This window comes from Sminthopsis crassicaudata, chromosome 2 (genome assembly GCF_048593235.1).
Source record: "Sminthopsis crassicaudata isolate SCR6 chromosome 2, ASM4859323v1, whole genome shotgun sequence".
In the NCBI taxonomy this organism is placed as follows: domain Eukaryota; kingdom Metazoa; phylum Chordata; class Mammalia; order Dasyuromorphia; family Dasyuridae; genus Sminthopsis; species Sminthopsis crassicaudata.
This window is the reverse complement of record NC_133618.1, coordinates 577,673,284-577,696,738: the sequence shown is the minus strand read 5'-3', so window position 1 is coordinate 577,696,738 and position 23,455 is coordinate 577,673,284. Positions and strand designations below refer to the sequence as shown.

Here is a 23,455-nt window from a genome sequence, read left to right as displayed (position 1 = left end):
CACCGAATCTTTCTGCTGTTTTCAAGCTAGAGCACAGTCCGCACGGACCTGATCTATCTGGGAAGGAGCGGCCTCGAGCCGTTCCGAGGGAGGCCGAGGATCCCCCCAGGATGTACGGGGATACATCCTGACCTTGTAGAATGGGAACCTGCCATCTCATGCCCTGAGCTAGAACGTACTAACCCCGACAGATACTTGTCTAAAGCCAGTCCCCGGGGCCAGAGCCCAGCAAAATCCCGAGTAACCCTCCCCCACACACTCCCCACGCGCGCGCGCGCACACACACACACGCACGCGCGCGCACGTTTCTGCCAGGTGAGAGGTAGCATCCAGGCCAGGATTTCCCACCAACTCTAGCCTATGGAATCTCCCATTCCAATCAGCTCCCCCCTCAAAAAAAAAAAAAAAAAGACTTGGGGCTCTGGGGAAGAACAGCTCCGGATTCTTTAACCCTTTCTTCAGTCCCGGCAGCCAGTCTGTCTCAGGCACCCAGGGGCTGGGACCTCGGAGGGGGGCTTCCCCTTCCTTTCTAGGGGCCTCGAGAGGCCGATGTCCGGCTTGGCTTGGCTCAGACCCGGGGCTCTCCCCTTCTGCTGCGCCTACCCTCCGGCCCGGCGGACCTCCTTTGGTGCAGGTTGCAGGGAGACCCTGGCCCTTGCAGAACTCCTACTGCTTGTCTCCCCCTCCCCTCCCCCCGTTTAGTCCCGTCTCTCCTTTAAAAGCTGCGTCACGCGCCCGCTCCCTTGAAGCCTCCCCCCTCCCCGCTCGGGTCACTTTGACACACACACGCACACACGCACACACGAATACACACGGCTCCCTTCTCCCCTCCCACCCGCGCCTCCATTAGCATATTAATAAAGCCCAGCCCAGCGGCGCCGGGGAGGGGGGAGACAGCCTGGGAGGGAGGAGGGAGCCGCGAGCCGCGAGCCGCGAGCTAGCCAGCGAGGTGGGAGCGGGGCGCCGGGCGCGGGGCCGCCAGCGAGCGGCGGCGGCGGCGGCGGCGGGGAGGGAGCGCCCGAGACACGCACCCGCACACGCGCACACACGCACGGCCTCGCGCGCACCCTCGCACACACGCGCGCACAGACAGGTCTCCTTCCTGTCTCCTGCCCAGCCTGCAGGCCCCTCGCGCCAGGGGCTGGCGGAGCCCGGGGCCGGCGTGGAGGCCGGGGCTCAGGCTCGGGCAGTGGGCGGCGGCGGCTGCCGAGGAGGAGGAGGCGGCGGCGGCGGCCCATGCCCAGCCTGTCCCCGCGCGCGGCGGGCACCGTGACTCGGCTGGGCCCCCCGCAGCGGGCGATGTGAAGATGTCAGTGGGCTGCGCCTGCCCTGGTGAGTGGTCACCTTGCCCCTACCCCCTCCCCACCCACCGCAGCCAGCCCCTGTTTCGGGGGTACTTGCAGGGCCGGGGAGGAGGGGGCTGCTGGGGCATGTGTTGGGGGAGGGGGTTTGGCCTATCTGTCCTGGGGAGGGACACCCCCCCCCCGAAAATGCGCAGCAGCCCAGAGGCGCCTCGGGGTGGGGGGTGCGACGCGGGGAGGGGGTGGAATTCCCAGAATTCCAGGATGTTGGCCAATCAGAAGTGGCTTTGGACTTTTGACCCCCCCACCCAGGTCATCAGAGAGTTGTGATTGGCCAGCTCAGGTTGGCCCCCCCCTCCCTCCAACCCTTACTGATGTACTATCCCCTCTGCCTGACCCTGCTCCCTTAGGTACCTGGGGAGGGGGCCGCTGGACTGAAGGAGGGGGAGGATCCTGTCTGGGGCCCCTCCCCTCTGGGCCTGGTTGCCTGTTGCCTGGCACAACTGCCCCCAAGAGGGGGCACCAGGAGTGTGCCCCCACTGGGGGTGCCAGTAATTGGGCCCCTGGGCCCTTTTCCTATGCCTGTGATTCAGAGTGGGGGGGTCTTGGGGTCAAAGAGAGGGCTTGACTGAGGAGAGGGAGAACCCAGGAAATGGTCTCTGACCCTCTCCACTGCCAAGTGGGCTTCTGGGTAAAAGGAGCAGAGGATGGCTGGGAGCGATGGAGTGGGCTGCGGACGGGTCAAAACCATTTTCCTGAGTGTTCTCCACCTGCCGGGCATCTATAACCATCGGGACACGGGCTCCAGGGCGCTTTAGGGTAGGGGTGAGGGAAGACAGAGGCCACCCCACTCACGTGGGACTCCGTGTGTCCCCGTGGGGAGGCTGTCCCGTGGTGGTGACTTAGAGGGGCTCTGAGGGGAGACCCAGATGGCCCTTCAGCCAAGGCTGGGGGTGCCATGTAGCACACAGTCTGTTCCCAGCTCCCCCCTGGAATCCACAAGTCATGTGACCCTTAAGCCCAGCAGTTCCTCCAAACACCGGGTTCCTGATGTCTCCAGAGGTGGGACCAGGCAAGAGCGAGGGCAGCTCTGTGGGACCGGCTGCATGTCAGTACTGGCTTCCCCTTCTGGCTAGAAGTGACTTCTCGGGGAGTGTGGAGAACTTGTCCTCAGAGAAGGGCTCCTCGCTCCGGGAGAATCTGGGAGATTGTGCACTAGAAGGGAAAGGACTATTTTTTTAATTGGGCAGAATTGTTTCTGGCCTGTGCTGGGGAATCTGCCCTGGTGCCCCCACTTTTCCCTGCCTTTTATCTACCCACTTCTGACTCTTCCCAAGGGATCCTGTTGGCATCTTTATTCGCTTTTCGTCAGGAAAAACCTGGGCCCAAAGTAGAGGAGGAAGCCTTAGGAAGAAGGATGCCCTGCCCGAGTCCTGTTGCTCTGGTCCTCGGGAAGGTGTGAAGTAGGACAGATGCTGAGAGCCACCAGGAGGGGACAGAACCCTGTGGTAGTCAGAGGCCGTAGGGCCGAGAGGATGCCCTGTGGTACTTGTCACTTGTGGCCCGGAGGGGTTATCACAGGGCACATTGAGTTTTCCTTAATGGAGGCTTCTGGTAGGAAAGGCCAAAGAAAAGGGGATCAGCCTCTTCCGGAGGTGTCTGCAAGTCTCTCAGAGGGTTTTGTCATAAGTGAGATTTTAGGGAGGGCCTAAACTGGCAGGTAGAGTGGTCTGGACGCAGGACAATAATAAAAGGGGAGCTGTGGATTGGAATTTTATAAATCTCCAGACCTAGGGGATCCAGGGGCCGAGGGATCACTCAAAGGTAGGAGCCCTCAGGCCGCTAGAAATATACCCAAGGAGATGATTTGCAAAACCCACAGAGACACGCACAGGCAAACATCCCATAGAAGTGCATGCAGGAAGCCCGGCTACAGAGACACAAAGAAACCTATGCTTTTCACAGCCTTGGAAGTGGAGGAGGCCGGTGAGGCCAGCAAGGCCTCCGCACCCAAGTTCCCAGGCTGGGGCAGACCAGGCTGGGGCGCTTTCCGAAGCTTCCTCCTCCTTTGTGTGCATACGTAGGTCTGTGTCTCTGCTCCTCCTCCCTCCCCCAGCCCAGCAGAGACGGCACATGCCCCACACATGTGACTGCCAGGAGCCTGGGAGACTTGCACAGTGAGCACACGCACAGAGCACACACTGAGGCACAGACACAGAGGCAGAAGCACACGGACGCAGGCAAAACCAGAAACAGACATGTATGCGGACGCAGGAGGAGACAGCCTCGCTAGAGACCCCTTCCTTCCGCATCTCTGCCCCCTGCAGTGCCCTGGAGGTGGCGGGAGTGGGGCTGGGGGAGCAGAGCCCCTGGCTAGTCCTGGGGGTGGCGAGATCTGCCCTAGAAGGGTTAAGATGGGGAGTAAGGGAGGAGCAGGCTGAGGCCAAGGCTGGGCGCCAGGGAGAGGGGATGGCAGAGTGCCAGGCCAGCGGGAGGCCGGGGAAGACAAAGGAGAGAGGGGGCTGGGGTCAGGGCAGCCTGGGGGCCCGGGTAGGGGGCGGGAGCTGTGGGCACCAGACTCCTGCCTAGTAGCTGGGGAAGGGAGGAAGATTGTTCTTCCTGCTGTCCTCTATTTTGGCACAGGGTCTCCTTAACCCCGTTTCCTTTCCCAGTCTCTTAGTTTGGTTTTTATCTCTGTTCTTGTATCTTTGCATCTCCTAGTTCAGCTAATTAAATTGTAAACTGAGTAGGGGGCTGGGAAGACTAAGCTCAGTGGGGGGCTGAGTTTTTTAATAATGTGCCCAAGAGCCTCTCCTTTTCCCCTTCCTGGTTATTTCTGAGCCTGTGAATGGGCCCCATGGGAGTGGGTGGTGTGGGGGTAGCAGCTGAGGGGGCTGGGCTTGGAGCCCCGAGGCCCTGGAGGAATGAGGTTAGATGCTAAGGAGTAGGCTGGAAGACAGGCTGTCCCCTGTGGCAGTGTCACAGTCAGAGGGTAGCTGTCTGCCCGGCGCATGGTGGGCAAGGGTTGGGGGAGAAGGGGTCCCTTTGTACCCACCTCTGCTGCTCTGTGTGTGACCTTAAGCCAGTGGAGTCACTGAGGAGGTCTTTGTTTCACCCCCTTTTAAGATAGGGGTGATCCTATTAGTTTTCGGGTCTTGTGAAAGGTCCATTAAAACATTGCATCGTCAGATTTGCTCTGGTGCTGCAGCTGCTCTTGCTGGTGCTGAAGTGTACCATGTACACGGGGTTAAGGCCTCTGGAGCAGGAGTGTAGCTGGGGAGGCCTCCGGCAGGCTGCCTTGTGGAGGAGGCTCCGTGGGTACTTGTCAGGTGGGGGAGGAGGGGAGTCTAGTACTCGGGTTCTTCACTTGGCCTGGAAGAGAACTGAGGACTCTGGGTTTTAGAGATGGTCCTAAAGTCCCAGATGATTATGGAAGTGCACCTCTAAAGTGGAAGGGCATCTGGAGATCTAGTTTGCCTTATTTTGTGCGACTTTAATGTCCCTACCAGTGTTTAGGCCCCTGATTAACTTGTTTGCAGTGGGGTAGGAGGAATTCCTGGTCTCCCTTGGAACTTCCTGCTCTTCCTCACCCTGCAATCAGGGACCTGCTGGTCTGGCATCCTGTTTCCACCCCAGGCTTCAGTTAGGGTCCTGCTTGGTTGGGCAGGTTCCTCAGCAGCAGTAACCAGAGGAGGGACCTGTGAGAGCTGGGGTGGGTGAGGCCGGGGGCTTCCCTTTGGGGGTGGGGGAGGATTAGGGAAGTGATGACAGTTTAGAAAGATGAGATTTGGGGCCTGGCAGCCCTGAATCTCAGAGGAAAGTGCTTTCAGGTCCCAGTCAGAACTTGAGTGGGGCCCAAAGTCAACCCAAAGTGGCTTTCTGGGCCTCCATCCCTCCTCAAGCCTAGGATGTGGCTTCTTTTCCCTTCTCCCCCGTGGGACCAACGAGATTTCCTGCCTCGTCTGAGCCTGCTCTGCCCTCTCAGTCCCCATGTCATTTTCCCCTCTCTGGCCATGCCGTTTTCCCCTTCTGTTTCTCTTCTAGTCTCTGTCTCTTTTGTTTTTCTCAGCCCCAGCAGTCCCTCCCTCCCTCCTTCTTCCTCTTTCATGGGAGAGGAGAGGAGGCTGAGGGAGCTGGGGGAGGGTGGAGCCAGTGGGGTCCAGCTCCACCCTCCTCCGGCCCTGGGGCCTCTTTCTGAGAGACACTGGGAGGGAAGGAGGGAGGGAAGGAGAGAGCTTGCGGGCTGGCGGGAGGTGTGTGTGTCTGTGTGTGACTGGGTCTGCATGAGTGTTGGAGCTGAGCTGTGACTCTCCCGGAGCCCCAGCAGAGGGGCCCTGAAGGCCTGGTCAGCGGGGAGGGGAAGGCGGCTGGCCGGTGGCGGCGGGCTGCTTGGAGGCAGAGGCAGAGATCGGCAGCGGCAACAGGGAGGAGAGAGCGGGAGGAGGAGGAGGAGGACGAGGAGGAGGAGGAGGAGGAGAGAGGAGTGCAGAGCAGAGCGAAGCGGTGGCCATTGTTGAGGGAAATCTTGCAAACAAAGAGAGCTCCTTGCTCCCCGCGGCCTCCCGGTAGCCCCCTGCCCCTGGGGCCAGCTCCCCAGCCCCCTGGCCCAGGGCCCCTTGGCCAGAGGAACTTTCTCCCCTGGGCTGGGGCCCACTGTGCCTGCTGCTTGGGGGGTGTGGGAAGCTTTTGTGTAGCTGGGCTGGCCCGGCTCGGCCCTGCTGTCCCTCGGCTCTGGCCGAGAGTGGAGCCGAGCTGGCCAGGGAGATGAGCAGCTGAGTCCCCCCCACCCCTACCCTGCTGGCCCCCTCCCTGCTGAGAACAGCACCCACCACCCCAGTGTCCCCTCACTTCTCCCAGGTAAGTCCTGGCAGGCCTAATTGTGGGGGGGGGATATGGGAGGGAAGGGTGTTCTGTCCTGCTGGGACGAAAGATCTTCCTCCCAGGGCTAGGCCTGATGACCCCTGGCCGTGGCGGGGTGGAGAGGGCTGTCAGGCTAGTGCCTGTGGAATTAGCCAGAGTTGTGCCCCCACCCATAGAATATTCATTCCGGAAAAGTTTTCCAGCTTTTTTGCTTCCCTACCACCTACTCCAGGCCAGAAAGAGTGAAAGGAGATTTAGGCCTGAGATGAGCACCTTATGCTTCCCAGCCTTTAGGTTTGAGCAAACCCACTCCTTTTCTCTTCTCCCCCAGGTCTTTGAAGCATGGCTCATCTTTTTCTCCCCTTCTTTTCCTGTTCTGACTAGTGAGGGGGTCAGAGTAGCAGGGACAGATGGTCTGTGTGATTTACCCCACCAGGGATTCCCCCTCCCCCCCCACCCTTTGGTCTGGGATGCTGGGAGTTGCTGCGGGCCTGCTAGGTCAGTGAGCCTCAGGTTGTGCCCCATTTTTCAGAGATGAGAACAGAAGTCCATCCTGAAGTTTCCCTTTAATTCATTTCCCACCATTTTGTGGTTGGAGGGGCATCCCTATCTTGCCCTGTCTCCTTGCTGACCCTAGATTCTTAGTATGTGGTTATTCTTCCCAATTCACCAGAAAAAAAAAAAACAAAAAACTGATCCCTTGTATTTTTCTGGATAAGTGAGAAGCCTAGAGTTCTCCTCCTTTGAAGGGCCCTCATGGAACTAGGAAGGTAATAGAGTGAGAAGAGATGTTGCCTGGACATTGAAAGGGCTTAGGACTCCGGGTCTTGACTATTTGGTTTGTATCCTGGTTCTGGCTCTGGCCCTTCCGTGGGAGCCCGTGGAAGGAGTCACAAAATCCTCTTCTGGAGCACCCCACCCGAGCCAGACTAGCATATGGGAACGTATGCATACTTTGTGTGTGTTATGTGGGGAGCATGTTGTGGGGGGAGGGGAATAATGCCTGTTTCCTGTACCCTGCTCCTGCCCCGGGCTGCCCTATTCCACCTGGTGTTAGGCATGTTGGGGCGAGCTGGGTGCAGAGGCAGGGTGGGCAGGATGTATGAACACGGCATATGCAGCACCTGACCTGCACAAACTGGGGTGAGGGGTGTATGGAATGTGGAGATCCCTGAAGGCCCCAGACTGGGACAAGGCTGATAAAATTCTCTCCTTTCTCAGTGCCTTTCCTCATGGCACACACAAAGTCTGATTTCAGAAGTAGTGAGCAGACTTGGAGTTATCTTGGGGCCCCCCTTTTTATAAGCAGATAAAGCCTTTCCCCACACAGACATGCTCAAATGAAAGAGAGAATGGGATTTAAAGACTTGATATTCAAAACTTCTGGGCCCTCAGCCTTAAGTCTTGGTACTGTTTTGTCTCTCCAGGGAGACTGGGCCTTGAGGATGGGCAGGAGGGATAAATGTTGCATTTCTTCACAGCTATGAAGCATAGCTAATCATGTTTTAGAAATAACAGGATTGTTAGCCCAGGAGACCATATTCCTCTTCCTTTCCCCTGAACAAAACGTGTAATTTTCGGGATGCCTGTTCCTCTCTCGGCCCTCCTTCCTGCACAAGGAAGATGCTACCCAGCACTATGCATGTCTTTGGGGAAACCCCTTCCATATGCATACATACCTTCACCTAGACCTAGTCTAGTGTTCAGGATACCCCTCCCCATGTCTCAGGCCTGATGATTCCTATATGAAAAGTTTTAGGAGAGAAGGAGTTAAGGCTGAGTGCCTGGTTTGGGGGCACACCTGCCCTGGGTGTAGGGGAGTAATTGGGACTGATAAGAGAGAGGCCGTTGGGGGGAGGGGGAAGCACAACTGTTTATCTGGTGGGTGGAGACTGGAGAATTTCCCCCTGGCTGCCCAAGAAAAAGACTTGTCCAGGCCCCCTTTCTAAGTGACCTTCTTTTGATAGTGGTGGGTTTAAGACTAGAGACAACTCAGACTTGTCTTTTAATGTAAGAGGGGAGAGGGAGAAATGAAAATAAGAATTTCTCCCTTTTCCGCACCCTTTTATTCATAAAATGAAAAAACATGGAAACCCAGCCCCATGTTGCTTTTTCTTCTACCACAGCCCCTTTGTAATTTGAGTCGCCTCTGGTGGGGAGGGGGCATGGCCTTCATGTCTGAGCTGGGGTGTGGGCATGCTGAGCACTAGCATGTTCTGGGAGCTCTTCTCCCTAAGGTGGGGAAGCTGGATATGATGACTTGTTCTCTAAACCCAGGTTTCTCTCACTTGCAGAGCAGGGGTCATAGGGAAGGCTTAGCAAAGAGGGTCTAGGAGCCAGAGAGACCACAGCTTCTTACTGTTTTACTCTTCAGACCCCTGAGTATAGTCCCCTCTCTTCAGGTTGTTCCTCAAAGTCATTCAAGCTGTACTCGCCGAAGGAGCCCCCGAACGGCAACGCCTTCCCCCCCTTCCACCCGGGCACCATGCTGGATCGGGATGTGGGGTAAGTGTCCTAGCTCCACTGCTCTTCTCAGACCCCAACTCTCTTGGCTTTCTTTAGGCTAGTCCCCCAGCAGCCTCTGCTTAAAGTTTGCTGGGTTCGGGAAGCCTGTATATCTTCCTCACCTTTGCTTTCTCATGGCTCCTTTTTGTCCACAGCCCAACTCCCATGTACCCGCCTACATACTTGGAGCCTGGGATTGGGTAAGAGGCTGGTGATGGGAATGGTCTGACCAGGGGCAAGGGATGGGGAGATCTTATAAGTAGGGGAGCAGGGGGGGACATTCCTGACCTTCCCACCCTCCAGGAGGCACACACCATATGGCAACCAGACAGACTACAGGATATTCGAGTTAAACAAGCGGCTGCAGAACTGGACAGAGGTATGTCTGGGGGTAGAGGTAGTCTGGGGTTGTGTGTATAAGAAAGGATTGAGGATGGCAAGCTGGGAGGAGCCCTGCCATTTAAAAAAAACAAAACAACAACAACAAAACAGTTCTCTTTAGCAGGAACCAGAGGGAAGCAGTTAGTTTATGGGATTGGGAGGAGAGAGGAGAAGAGTGATCAGAGATGGAACCACTAATGTGAGAAAACTATCAGCCTGCTATCTTCCAAGAGTTCCCTCCCCAATTCTTGGGAGTGGATAGAGATATACTCACCCAGAGTGAATCTGGCAGCCTCTTTGAGATCCCAGTGACCTTTTCCCATCCTGTAGGAATGTGACAATCTCTGGTGGGATGCTTTCACAACTGAATTCTTTGAGGATGATGCCATGTTAACCATCACCTTCTGTTTGGAGGATGGACCAAAGAGATACAGTGGGTATCCAACTTTGGGATGGGGGTTTACATCATTCTTCAGAGGTTTGTTCCAACTGGATGTGCTGGCAGGTGCACTGAAGAGGTCTATTCTATTTCTGCAGCGATTGGCCGGACCCTGATCCCACGTTATTTTCGCAGCATCTTTGAGGGAGGTGCCACAGAGCTGTACTATGTGCTAAAGCACCCCAAGGAAGCCTTCCACAGCAACTTTGTGTCCCTTGACTGTGACCAGGGCAGCATGATCACTCAGCACGGCAAGCCTATGTTCACCCAGGTCTGGGGACTATATGTGTGTGTGTGTGGGGGGGGGTGGCTGTCAGTGTCTTAAAGAGTGTGTGGATGAATTCAGAAGGCAGTAGTGTGGTGATTCTGGGATTGTAGCCTGGAAGCCAGGGGGCATATAATCCTGTGTCCCTTCCACTGTCACAATTACCTTCTCACAGAAGAGCTTGTCAGATGACCTGGGAAGAGTCTGAAAGAGGATGAACTATGTGGGAGGAGGCAGATAGGTCCTGGTGTTTGTGGAGGAGACGGGGTTGGGGGACAGGCTTGTGACCGTTGTGTCCTCAGGTATGTGTGGAGGGCCGGCTGTACCTGGAGTTCATGTTTGATGACATGATGAGGATAAAGACGTGGCACTTCAGCATCCGGCAGCATCGTGAATTTATTCCTCGAAGCATTCTGGCCATGCATGTGAGTCCTGGAGTCCTGGGAAGCGAGGACTGCCACACTGTGCCGTGCTTTTGGGATGCTTGACTCTATTCCCCACATGTGCTTTTCTCTAGGCCCAAGACCCCCAGATGCTGGACCAGTTATCCAAGAACATCACTCGGTGTGGATTGTCTAATTCCACCCTCAACTACCTCCGAGTGAGTGAGCACCCACTTCACTGCCCCAGCATGGGTCTCATGTGTGGTGATGTGCATAGTCCACTCCACCCCACTGGGTTTTTTGTCTCTTTAGCCCATTAAAAATTGGCCTCTCTAGTTCTGATTTCCCCTCCTCTTCCTGTGCCCCCAGCTCTGTGTGATCCTTGAGCCCATGCAGGAGCTCATGTCCCGCCACAAGACTTATAGCCTCAGCCCTCGTGACTGCCTCAAGACCTGCCTCTTCCAGAAGTGGCAGCGCATGGTTGCACCCCCTGGTGAGTTCCTCCACCCCACTGAGTAGTGCTTTTGGTCCCGTGCTTCAAAAAGTGTGATTTCATCATGGTAGGTGGTCCCTGTCCTGCTTCTAAGGTATAAGAAGATGACAACCCCTTCTTGCTTTGGACACAGTTTCCTCAGTTGCTATAACCAAAAAAATTCGTTCCCTAATGCTCAACCTAGTGGTAATCTTCTCCACATTTAGCTTGAACCCAAGCCTTTCCCACTTAGGAAGACTGCAGTAGCCAGGTCCCTTTTGGTGTAGCCTTCAGGCACCCAGAGTCTTCTGTCTTCAGAGAGGAGAACCTGGGATTCTTGCCAGTGTTGCTCCCCTTCAGGTCAATGACGGCACTCTAAGTAGCCCCGGGAAATGGAGGTCAGCCAGAGATGGTCCCAACAGCAAGAGCCAGGCCCCAACTTGAGGGTTTTTGTTCCATCTCGGCCCAGAACCTCCAAGTTCTCGGTGTTGCCTGGTCCTACCCTCTGCCAGATGAATCCCTGTCTTGGACCCAGGCTCTTTCTGATTGATTTAGCCTGGTCTCACCCACTTCCCACTCTCTCTCTCTTTTTTTTTTTTTGCAGCGGAACCAGCACGGCAACAACCAAGCAAGAGGCGGAAACGGAAGATGTCGGGTGGCAGCACGATGAGCTCAGGGGGCGGTAATGCCAACAACAGCAACAGCAAGAAGAAGAGCCCCGCCAGCACCTTCGCGCTCTCCAGCCAGGTACCTGTAAGCATCTCGGCTTCTCTTCTCTTCTCTTCTCTCTGGCCCCCTCAGGAAGCTCCACCCTCCCCTCCTGGGGTACAGTGACTCCAGTGGTTGGCACAGGGGCACACAGGCTTATGCAGATGCGGGGTACTGGGACACACAGGCAAGGACAGCTAGTCACACACTGGCCAGCCTCCTAGGTCTGTGGCCTCTTCCCTCTCCCTATAACAGAGACTTGAGTTTGGGAGGGCCCCCACAATGGAGGTTCTCAGTTCAAAGTCTTGGGTGTAGATGTTAGGGACTTGGGGGATCCGAGCATATGCTAGAGGAGTACCTGGGATGTTGGGGTTAAGACAAAGGGATTAGGGGATTGGCTAGACAGAATTGTAGTGTAAGGGGTGGAGATACGGACTTGGGGAAGGAGATCAGGGTTCTTGCAAATGTGGGAAGTCTGGGGGAATTTGGGATTAGGTGGAGTCCCTATAGATTTGGGGAGGGGGTTGGGATCTTTTGGGTCTGAGGGAAAGTTGGGGTCCTTGGGGGGGTCAGGATCCCTGTGGGTGAGGGCCTGCTGGGGCCAGGCATGCCGCTGCCCCGATTATGTTTGGGGACCTCCGCCGCTCTCAGGATGTGATGGTGGTGGGGGAGCCCACCCTGATGGGCGGGGAGTTCGGGGACGAGGACGAGCGACTCATCACCCGTCTGGAGAACACACAGTTTGATGCGGCCAACGGCATCGACGACGAGGACAGCTTCAACAACTCCCCAGCGCTGGGTGCCAACAGTCCCTGGAACAGCAAACCCCCCTCAAGCCAGGAGAGCAAGTCGGAGAACCCTACATCTCAGGCCTCCCAGTAAGGGCTTCACCTGCCCACCCAGGGAGCAGAGGGAGGACCAGCATCCCAGAGACTGAGCCTACAGCTGTCCATCTACCTGCAGGAGGGACTGGAAAGTCAAGGGAATGGGGAATGATCAGCCTCCAAGAAATGTCTCGACTTCCCCCCAGAGCTGTGGTGCCCCTGATGCTTGGTTTCTGCTCTCCTAATCTCCACCCCTGCAGAGCCCAGGGGCATTGTCCCCAGCCCACTGCCCTTAGGGACTCAACTGGGGGCCAGGATGAACTACCCACCCCCAGCTCTGGGGGAAGGGGGGGACTGGCCACAAGGCCTTTCTCCATCCTCTTCTTCCCTTGCCCCTTTGCCCTTCTTCAGCCCCAACCTCCTCCTCCAGCCAAGGGGCTAAGCTCTGCTCCCTCCCACCATCTTCTATCCTCAACTTTTTAAAAAACAATAATATTATTAAAAATGTAAGTTTAAAAAAAAAAAAAAAAAAGTTCTCCCAATCTCTCCCCCTTCCCTCCTCCCTGTGTTAGGTTCAGCACCCCTGTCCCTCTACTCTACCCTCAGGCAGGCAGGAGCCTGGGCTGGGCCGTTTTATACCTTTTGAGCTTCAGACCAAGGAGACACTGACCATCTCTTCCCTCCCCCTGGAGATGGCTGGAAAGGGAAGGGGTGGACCTCTCTGGCCATTCTCCAAATCCTTCAATTGTAAACCATGTACTATGTCCTCCCCATTCCCCAAGCCTTCATCTTTCCCTCCCTGTTCCTAGTGCTTGTGAATGGCCCTGGAATCCCCTCTTCTCCCCACTCCTGTGTCCTCTACCTGAGTCCTAGAGCAGTAGTGTTGGGGAGGACCCTGAGGGTTATGATGCCTGCAGGGGCTCATCCTAAAGGATGGGAGTGTGTGGCATGTGTTAGTCACAATGTTTTGCATTTTGTCTCTGTTGGGAGGGGAGGGGAGGTATGGGATTGAGGGAAAATCTACCCCCTACCCACCCACCCTAACCAAATCCCACCTCCTTCCCACAGAGGGGAAGGAAGGGATACCTATGATTAATTGGGATGGAGCCACTAGGTGGCATCCTGAGTCAGCTCCTGGGGAATATAGTGCCCACTATCTCCTCGAGTTTTGGGGGTAGGACTGAGCCCAAATTTGGCACCCGGGTCTCCACACCCCAGTACTCTGTGCTGCCCTTACATGCACATACACACAACACACTCTTCACAGGAGGGAAGAAGAGACTGGGGTTCTCAGCCCTGTTTTCCGGATGGGCAAGTAGAGACCTCTGGATCTCTTCTGCCTTCATCCACTTCCTTCCATCTCCAGTGACTCCATCTGCCACAACCAGCTCTAGCAAAGTGTAGTCAGAGCTGGAGGGAGCAGGGTTGGGAGAGAGGGACCCCCATTCCTAGCTCCCCAGCTGTAATGCCTTTTTTTGTTTTGGCCATTTGAGTCCTGTATGGTACCGATCAATAAAAAAGACTTTTCGGTTTGACTCTGTCCTGACTGGTAACTGACGCTGCCAACAGCACCATTCAATCCTTTCCTAACCTCTCCCTGACCACCCAAAAACCTACCAGAAAAGACCCACTGATTCTTAAAATGTTTTACCCTGGCCCACCTGGTATGCCCTCATTTCTCCTCATTGAAAACCATTTCTTACCAGCTTAGGCCCACCTTAGCCTCCCAAACCATTGTGACTCTCCCCCATTTGCTCATATTCTACTCTTAGTTCTCCATCTCATTCCTTCTTTAGTTCTTCCTCTGTCTTCCCACTAATCCCTATATTTGATTGAAGCCTTTCTTTCCAATTTCCTTCAGTTCACTGGGATCCTTCTACTTTCCCCTATGATTTTTAATTGTGTCTTAGTGACCTTTCATCTCCTCATTGCCCTTCCTCAGTGAAATTCTAATCTGAAACAGTTGCTTCCCCAACTGTCACTTTTTCTGGGCCAGCAAAGGAGGAAGCCTTTTTCACCTCTCAGTTCAATCCAGGCTCCAGGTAGACTTTTAAAGATGACAGGGCTGAATCCCAAGTTTGATGCTTGGAGTACTGCAACACAACACATACAAAGAGATTCTCACTCTGGGTGGTGGCAAACATAATGAGGGAAGATGGTTGCCCCAGTAAGGGTTGGCTGGGGAAATATGGCTCTAGATCATACCTGATTATTATTCTTCCTTCCCCAAAGAAATTAGCTCTTAATTCCAATCTCTAGCAGCAAAACGTGGATGTGGGAAGTCCAGAAAAGCCTTTGTACTCAGAGGAGGAAACAAGGGCCTCGGAATATGATCATTCTGGAACCCCACACCCCAAGCAACCAGCTCTTCAACCTGTCCTGGAACAGGCCAAAGCAGGAAGAAGATATTAGAATTCCTGGACGGGTCACTACTAAGGGATTAGAACTCAGGCCTACTATTTCCCAGGGGATTTGAATTCAAAAAGAAAGCTATACATGTTGGAGGTAGGCATGTCTTCCCTAGTAGCTCCTTCCCTCTTATCCCCAGTGAGAATGCTACAGCAAAGCCTAGGCTCAGTAAGCTCCTACCCTTTGGAGGGAAGAATGAATGTATCTGTCTCTTTTTTCCAGCACAGCTTAAGGCTGAGTTTGGAAGCTGAAGGAAAGGAGGGAGTCTCAGGGCTGGAAGTAAGGTGGGGAGCTGAAACGAACTTAGTTTGGTGAATCAAAAGAAAAGCCTGGGAGGAAACAATAAGTCAAGCAAAGGTCATCTTTAGATAGTGTGAGAAAGTAGTCTCTACCAACTGTCCAGACTTTAACTATGTCCTGAGGGACTAAGAGCAGAACTTTGATGGGGAAAGACTGAAGAAGTTGAGCAGGGAGAGGTGAAGATTTCAGGCAGACAGACAATTACTCAATTCTGGGTCTGGCTCAATCCCTGGAAATCCTATAGAAAAAAAATGGAAGCCTGTGGGGATTGAGATGAGATATAGGGGGAAATGAGTCCATAGGATCTGAGGTGGAGAAATGAAGAAAGAAGAAAATACCCAGTGGAATAGGGGGATGTGAGTCTGGCAGTAGACTAGGTACCCCCCTGCTGTTCCCATGAACTCCTTCCAATGTTTACCATATCATGGTCTCTTCCCTCTGGGGCTTGACAAACAGGACTTTGGGGAGAGAAGAGACGGGTGTCCACACAGAAATGTGGGTATGATTCAGAATTGCAACAGGGGAGTAGAAAAACTATTCCCTCAACTCTGTACCACAAACTTGGTGAAGAGTTTCTTAGTTGGCTAGGAAAATGCCCATTAAAAAGGTGAGGCCCTCTGACAACTATGATCAAACAAAAAATTCTGAATATTATATTTCAAGAAGTCAAAAAAGAAAACTGCCCAAATCTTTTAGAACCACAGAACAAAGTGAAAATTAAAGTAATCTAATAGGTATCTCCTATTAAGAAACCCAAATGGAAAACACTCAGGAATATCATGGTCAAAGTCCAGAAATTTCAGGTTAAAAAAAAATACACAAGTGACCAGAAAACAAAATATTCCAAGAAGCCACAATCATACTACAACTATTCTAAAAGTTGGACATCTTGAAATATGGTATACCAAAAGATGACAGCCATATATCAAGAATAACTTATTTTTAAAACTGAATATAATCTTGAAAGAAAGACCTTTAATAAAACAGAATTTTAAACATTTCTATCCAAAATACCAGAGCTGGGTTGAATCTTTTATTATTATTATTATAGCTTTTTATTTACTAGATATATGCATGGGTAATTTTTCATCACTGACAGTTGCAAAACCTTTTGTTCCAATTTTCCCCCTCCTCCTTCCCCCACCCCCTCTTCCATATAGCAGGTAGACCAATACATGTTAAATATATTAAAGTATATGTTAAATACAATATATGTATACATATCCATAGTTATTTTGCTGCACATGAAGAATCAGACTTTGAAATAGTGTATAATTAACCTGTGAAGGAAATAAAAAATGCAGGCGGACAAACATAGAGGGATTGGAAATTCTATGTAGTGGTTCACACTCTTCCCAGAGTTCTTTAGATGGGTGTAGCTGGTTCTATTCATTATTGAACAAATGGAACTGATTTGGTTCATCTCATTGTTGAAGATGGCCACGTCCACCAGAATTGATCATCATGCAGTATTGTTGTTGAAGTAAATAATGATCTCCTAGTTCTGCTCATTTCACTCAGCATCACTTCATGTAAGTCTCTCCAGGCCTCTCTGAAATCATCCTGTTGGTCATTTCTTATAGAGCAATAATATTCCATAATATTAATATACCACAATTTATTCAGCCATTCTCCAATTGATGGGCATCCACGTAGTTTCCAGTTTCTGGCCACTACAAAGAGGGCTGCCACAAACATTTTTGCACATACAGGTCCCTTTCCCTTATTTAAGATAGATCTCTGGGATATAAGCTGGATCGAATCTTTGAAACATAAACAAATGACAAGAAAAACTTAGAAAGAAAGCAGAGAATTGGAAATAAAGTAAATGCCTGTCAAATGGTCAATGTCCATTCTTGAAGAGAACCAAAAGGACATCATTATATTGGAGTCAAGGTATAGTATGTCTAGCTATAACTGAAAGGAACTTATGCTCAGCATCCAATATTTCTCCATTTGCTATAATCAATAATTCCATGTATGGACGGTATGTTGCTGGCTGGTGGATCACCTATCTTTTTGGAATTAATTGTTAGGCTAAAATTAGAACAAGAAGCAGAGAATCCATACTGTGTTGTATTTCTGCCTCAGAGGCTGCATAGAATACACAATCATCTGTAAACAAAGTCATGGACCAACTCCTTCTAGTTTAGTCTTCAAGTAGACTTTTCAAGTTAAATAATCTATTGTCAGTATGGTAGCTGATCTTGATGCTATTTTCATGTTTGTTGAAGGTATCTGATAACATTGCTGAAAATATCACTCCATTGGTGACTAGGAAAGCTTGAGGAACAGTAGTTCATTATCCAGGGCCTAGGCAAGTGTTCCATCGTGAAACTGATGCTTGATAATCATGAACTTCTTCAGGCAACCAAATCTCACCATGACTTTCCACGGGCCCTCACAACTGACGATGTGAAAGGCTTTGGTCAGATTGATCAAGGCGAATGTTCTGTCTGGTACTTCTCCTGGAGCTGTTGGACAGCAAACACCATTTTCACCATTCCTCTGCCTTTTCTAAAGCTATACTGGGAAGGATTAGCCTATTAAGGAAGACTCTGGCAAGAATCTTGCTAGCAATGAGTAAGAGAGAGAGATCATCCCTGTGATTGTACAAGGATAATTTATTTCCCTTATCTTTTTTTAAATGTAAAACATAAATGCAAAATAGAAAAAGAAAAAAAATTGCCATCAGCAGTGATGCAGCAGAATGAAAGGATTCAAAATATAAAGCAATAAATTTCTTTTTCAAGAAAGTCTATATAATAAATACTACACATTGTGTTCAGAACTGTCCATCTTTTCTTTGCAAATTTTCTTTTGTTCTCCACTGTGCACTTTTTACTTTATTCTTTTTTCCTCTGTCCCAGAAAACCACAATAAAGCACCAACATATTTAATTATGCATACACATACATATGTATACATGTAATACACACATATACATATCTATAATCATACATGCACACATACACACATATATATATTCATATACATCTATGTAAGACCATACTATGCTTGTTTGTCCTCTGTTTCTCTGAAGGTGGAAAACATCTTCCTTCATAAGTTCACATCTTTTCTTATTTTTCTAAATCCATCAATTCATCATTTCTTACACTATGGAATATTGCTATCTAGTTATTTTAAATAATCTAAAATAGTATTGATTAATATGGCTGACATGTAGTGCAGTTTCCCTATTTTTCTCTTTTGATTAAATCTATTTTAGCTTTAACTTTGAGATCATGATTACTTTATCCTTTTTTAACCTGATTAATTCTACTTATGATCTTTATTATTATAATATTTGTATCTCTTAATTTCCTGTTCCCTCTAGACTCATGCTTTACTTCTATCTGGTTCCTTGCCCTCCCATTACTTAATCTACACTCCCCTCCCCCAGGATCCTTCTTTTGTCTTCTCTCCTCACCGTGTCCCCTTGCCCTCTTGTTTCTATCTGAATTTAGAAGACTTTTTAATAGCTTTCTAGATTTTCTAGATAAATGTATTATTCCTTCTTTAACCCAATACCAAATGAGAGTAGGGTTCTAGAACTACTAGCCCTCCTCCCCCATATAACTCCTCTGTCAATTCTTACCCTTGTACCTCATTTGCATAATTACTCTTTTTTACCTTTTTTCTAACAAGATTTTGCTTTTTAGAATCACATCACATTCAGCTTTATTCCCATCTATCTTTGGATCTATTCAATTGCTAATGACAATCTTAAATGTGTGATTCTCTGTATAAAAAAGGAAAAAGTTTCTCCTTATCGAGTAATTAGTTTTTGATGTTTACCTCATGTTTCTCATGTATCTTATATGTCAAAATTTCTGTTAAACTCAGGTCTTTTTGTAACAAAACTCCGGAAGTCTGGCAATTCATTGAATATTTACTTTTTTCATTCAGTATTAGGCTTAACTTTGCTGGGTTTTGACTGCAACACTAATTCGTTTGCTCTTTGATATATAGTGTTTCAGGATAGTCTTTTAATGTAGCCACTATTATGTCTTGTGTGATATCAATTGTGGCTTCTCCAACTTTGAATTGTTTTTTTTTTTTTTCTTGTTACTTACAATATTTTTTCCTGAAGCTGGGAATTATTAGAAATTTAGCTATAATATTCCTGTAAGTTTTCTTCATAGACAGGTACTGATGGGTGGATTTTTTTTTTTCCTATTTCTGCTTTTTCCTCTTGTTCTAAAATGTGTGGACAATTTAAAAAAATTATTTATTGAATTATTGTATCAAGATTCTTTTTTTATTTACAGAACTTTTATTGTGTATGGCAATTTTTAAAAATTTCAATAGTATTTTTTCAATTACCTATAAAGATAGTTTTCAACATTAATTTTTTAAAGATTTTTTTCTTCCTCCCCCTCTTACTTCCTCCTCCATTCCCAAGACAGCAAGCAATCTGATAAAAGTTATACCTGTAGAATAATTTTAAACATATTTCCATATTAGTCATTTTGTGAAAGAAAAATCAGAACAAAAGAGAAAAACTACAAGTGAAAAAAAAGCAAATAAAAAAGGTGAAAATAGTATGTTTTTTGTTTTTTTTTCCCTGAGGCAAACTGACTTGCCTGGGGCACACAGCTAGGAAATGTTAAATGTCTGAGGTCAAATTTGAACTCAGGTCTTCCTGACTTCAGAGCTGATTCCTAGCCACTGTGCCACCTAGTGCCCCAAAGATAGTATGTTTTGATTTTCATGCAGTCTTCATAGTTCAAGATTCTTTTTTTTTTTTTTTTTTTTTTTTTGTAGCTTTCTGGTAGTTTAATCATTCTTCTGTTTTCTCTTCTTCGTGTTTTTCCAGATTACTTGTTTTTCTTGTTTCCATTCTCTTTCTCTTTTTTTTTTTTCATTCTTTATATTTTGTTTTATTATTGCTTGGTCTCAACTTTGCTGGCTTCCTCTTACACAATTCTAATTTTCAAGGAGTCATTTCCCCCCTCTTAAGATTCTGGGTATTTTTTTTCAGTTAGTTGATCTTTTTGTAATCTTTTCTTGGATCATTCTTATTTTTAAAAAAAATTTCCTCAATCTCTCTAATTTGATTTTTAAAATTCTTCTATGAATTCTTTTTGGGTAGGTTACTCTTTAGTGTAGGAGCTTCTCCTAACAGCCCTCCTCCCCCATCTAATTCCTCTTAGTCAGTTCTTACCCTTGCAACCTTATTTGCATAATTACTCTTTTTTGTACCTTTTCCTAACATAAATAGCCTTCAGGAAATTGTAAAAGTGCTTTGGATTAGTTCTATTAATGTACAACTGAATTTCATCTGCCTTGTTCACAGAGCCAAAAATCCTGCATCTCTCTAAGCTTTACTTATACTTTACATTTAAAAAAAAAATAGTACTTTATTTCTCCAAACATTCACAAAGATAGTTTTCAATATTCACTTTTACAAAACTTCATGTTCTGAATTTTTCTCTCTCTTCCCCTCCTCTCCAAGACAGCAAGTAATCTGATATAGGTGAAACATATTGCACTTTACTTTTGATTAAGTTAAATATTGCTCTCTGTGTTCTTGTTTTTTATTTAGTAGCTTCTGAATTTCCCCATCATTTCTGTCAAATAAAACTTGATGTTAGTGAATGTTCTGCACCATATAGCCCATGTAAGTAAAAGCAGTGCTGTACACCAAATCTCTCAGCTGCCCATTTCTTTTCTGCTCCATTGTTAACAACTGTGTGTTGGCTCAGTTTCCTTCCAAGTTAGCAACAACTTGTTTCCTCTAGGAGGAACACTAATTTGTTGACATTAAGTCATCTTGCCTAGGGTCCTCTGCTTTTGTAGAATGGACTTATTTAGCTTGGAGAGGATTAGTCTGTAATCTGTTCAGCACTCTGCACTGCACATTGCCTTGGTTATTCACACATCCTATCTGCCTCTTCTCCTTACAATGATATAGTCTATTCTAATGTTGATGTTTGCTGCCAGGGTGTGTTCATGTTTTATTGTATGTAGGTAAAGAGAAAACTATGATGAGAAGATGGGAAGAAGATGGCTGGTGCTTTTATCTGAATCATATAGCTACCCTAGTGTGATTTTCTTGCATAATATGACAAATAGGGAAATATTTTTAAAAGGATTGTACATGTATAATCTATATTGGACTGCTATATGGGGAAGAATGGTAAAGGAGGAAGGGAGAAAAAATTTGGACACAAATCTTACAAAAATGAATACTACTGAAAAAATACCCAACAAATTACTGTTACAATATGTTAGAAGGTCCATGGTTTAACCTTATCAAAACATAAAACATCTTGAGAACTGATAATTAGGTATTTTAAATTTTATCTTCACTGTCTGAAAAATTCCTAATATAGGTCTTATTGGTAAAATATTGGTGGCTGTTTTCAACAAGAGAGCCAGAGTAGTTGCCAAGGACTTCTGCCTTGCAACCATTCATAACCAATGGAACCCAGGATTTTTGAACTTCTTTAACTCACAGTGGGTGGACATGTTCATTTTTGAACTGATATCCATTTACCTGAGTTGAAGGGAAAAAAAAAATACAAAGGTAGAAAGATCAGGGACCATGTGCAAATTCGACCAGTTAGATCTGTGAACCAGCTGACCCAAAGATATGGTCACCAAGATTCTGAGTTGACTTACTTTTCCATATTAAGGATCTCAGGGTTATATATGGAGAATTAAAGGAAAAGAGATTGAGCCAGAAATTATCTCTTCTATTAACTTTCCCTGTCCAGTATCTCTGGGTGGGGAAAAAGCAACGGACTACCCAGAGTTTGCCATGTTATACCAAACACAAAAGCTTTTTAGCATTGAGGCACTGCAAGGTCAGAATTATGCCAGCAAGATCCTATGTTGTCAACTAGAACCAGGAATTACAACTCTTTAAGCATGGTTCCAAATTCCTCACGTTTCAATTTGGAGAGGGGGTGTAGAGGATCCTTCCAGAAGGAGTCTTCATTTTTATGACCTCTCTACATCAATTAAATTTGTTGTGTTTATTACATTGAGCGTCAGGGAGGGGGCTGGTGGGTAGTGAGAGGGATGAAAAACAGAAGAAACAAAAAAAGTATCAATAAAACATTTTTAAATTATGGATAAGAGAGCAGGAGGAAGTTCATAAGGGGATACAGAAGTAGAGCGGTTTTGTAACAATTGTGTTAAATTTACACTTAAAAAAACCAATAGAATCCTCTTTCTATTCTTAGTATATTTACATGTTAAGTGCATAATAAAAATTTAAAATTTAAAAAATGAGGGATTAAGAAAAAAAGAGAGGGATCATTTGTCAAATTCAAAGTTCTTCAGGAAATGCCCTACCCCATCCTGCCCTCCACCTACTATCCTCACAGAAGAGTGGGAGGGCTTCCTCACAGGAGGGAGAGGGAAAGAGGGAGGGAAGTAGTAGGAGATAGGGCGAATTAGGTTGTGCTTACTGCCAGGATGCTCCCCAGGCACTGAATTACCAGATGAGCTTCTTGCACACTATTCATTGATTAGGCAGCCTTTTGTCCTTCTGATCTTGGTACTTGGATTAGGCTTCAGCTAATGCCAAGACGTTGGATTTTGGGGGATAAATATACAAGAATCCAGCCCTTGCCACACCCTAACAGCAGGACTTCTGGAACTCTCAAAGGGGCTCCCCAAACCAGAATTCCCCGGTTCAAACTGGACTTCAAATCCTGCCTCTGGCTATCAACGTCTGCTCTCCTCCCTCCACCCCCTCCTCTTGTCATGCGCTTAACATTGTGCCCCTCCCATATATGTGTTAAGCACATCTTACTCCACCAGACTGCTTTCCTCCAAAGACCCATCTCCCCATTCTTCACCCTCCTCAAACTTATCCACCTTGATACCTACAGCTAAGTAAATTTATGGCTTCCTAGGGAACAGGCCAGTATTCAGTTCGTGACCACAGCTCCAACAGAGTTTCTGTTATTCTTTAAAAAGAAAACTTTATGCTTAATTTTAAATTTAACAAGCAATTACACCCAAAGAAAGAACACTGGGAAATGAATGTGGACTATTTGCATTTTTGTTTTTCTTCCCAGGTTATTTTTACCTTTCTAAGTCCGAGTTTTCTTGTGCAACAAGAGAACCGTATAAATATGTACACATATATTGTATCTAAGATATACTTTAACACGTTTAACATGTATGAGACTGCCTGCCTTCTAGGGGAGGGGGTGGAGGGAGGGAAGGGGAAAAGTTGGAACAGAAGGGAGTGCAAGGGACAATGTTGAAAAATTACTCATGTATATGTACTGTCAATAAAAAAGGTATAATAAAAAAAAATTAACAAGCATTTGTTTTTTTCTGCCTTTCCTTCCCATTCCTTCCTATGTCCACCTCCCCTCTTCTATTGAGAGAGAAAAAAAAATAAAGCAAAACTTTAAAACAAATTGAGTAGTTAGGCAAATTAAATTTTCACATTGTATCCAAAAAATGTGTTTTTCTGTATCTTGACTCCATCACTCTGTCAGAAAATAAGTAACATATTTCATCATGAGGCCTCTGGAATCATGAATCAATGAATTAATCACCTTTATCTGTTTATGCTGTAGCTGGTGACTTTTCTTCAACTCCTGCCCTCAGGCATGTTTTCCATTCCCTGGCACTTCAG

General features: G+C 48.0%; 1 protein-coding gene and 1 long non-coding RNA gene across 7 annotated transcripts; one reads left to right on the top strand and one right to left on the bottom strand.

Annotated features, from left to right (window-relative positions):
* Positions 1-1,181: 1,181 nt before the first annotated feature.
* On the top strand, positions 1,182-13,673 carry LDB1 (LIM domain binding 1). Of its 6 annotated transcripts, none has more exons than XM_074295410.1 (11): positions 1,182-1,332; positions 8,564-8,666; positions 8,822-8,866; positions 8,970-9,045; positions 9,378-9,480; positions 9,585-9,757; positions 10,054-10,176; positions 10,269-10,352; positions 10,504-10,627; positions 11,211-11,353; positions 11,966-13,673. In XM_074295410.1, the coding sequence occupies exons 1-11, from the start codon at positions 1,308-1,310 to the stop codon at positions 12,194-12,196; spliced, it is 1,230 nt and encodes a 409-aa protein (XP_074151511.1). In that variant the 5' UTR covers positions 1,182-1,307; the 3' UTR covers positions 12,197-13,673. The 6 variants fall into 6 exon arrangements, with proteins under 6 accessions (XP_074151511.1, XP_074151510.1, XP_074151512.1 ...); XM_074295409.1 differs by having other exon boundaries at positions 11,211-11,359; XM_074295411.1 differs by having other exon boundaries at positions 11,920-12,198.
* On the bottom strand, positions 12,650-14,432 carry LOC141558355 (uncharacterized). Its single transcript, XR_012487037.1, has 2 exons — positions 14,344-14,432; positions 12,650-14,231 (listed from the first exon to the last, which is right to left on the bottom strand). It is a non-coding gene; the product is annotated as an uncharacterized LOC141558355 (long non-coding RNA).
* Positions 14,433-23,455: the final 9,023 nt, after the last annotated feature.

Excerpts from the sequence above, each read along its gene's own strand:
- LDB1 (XM_074295409.1), top strand. The coding sequence starts at position 1,308 with ATGTCAGTGGGCTGCGCCTGCCCTG. Across the intron at positions 1,333-8,563 it reads AGTGGGCTGCGCCTGCCCTG|GTTGTTCCTCAAAGTCATTC; the intron begins GTGAGTGGTCAC and ends CCCTCTCTTCAG. Across the intron at positions 8,867-8,969 it reads TACTTGGAGCCTGGGATTGG|GAGGCACACACCATATGGCA; the intron begins GTAAGAGGCTGG and ends CCCACCCTCCAG.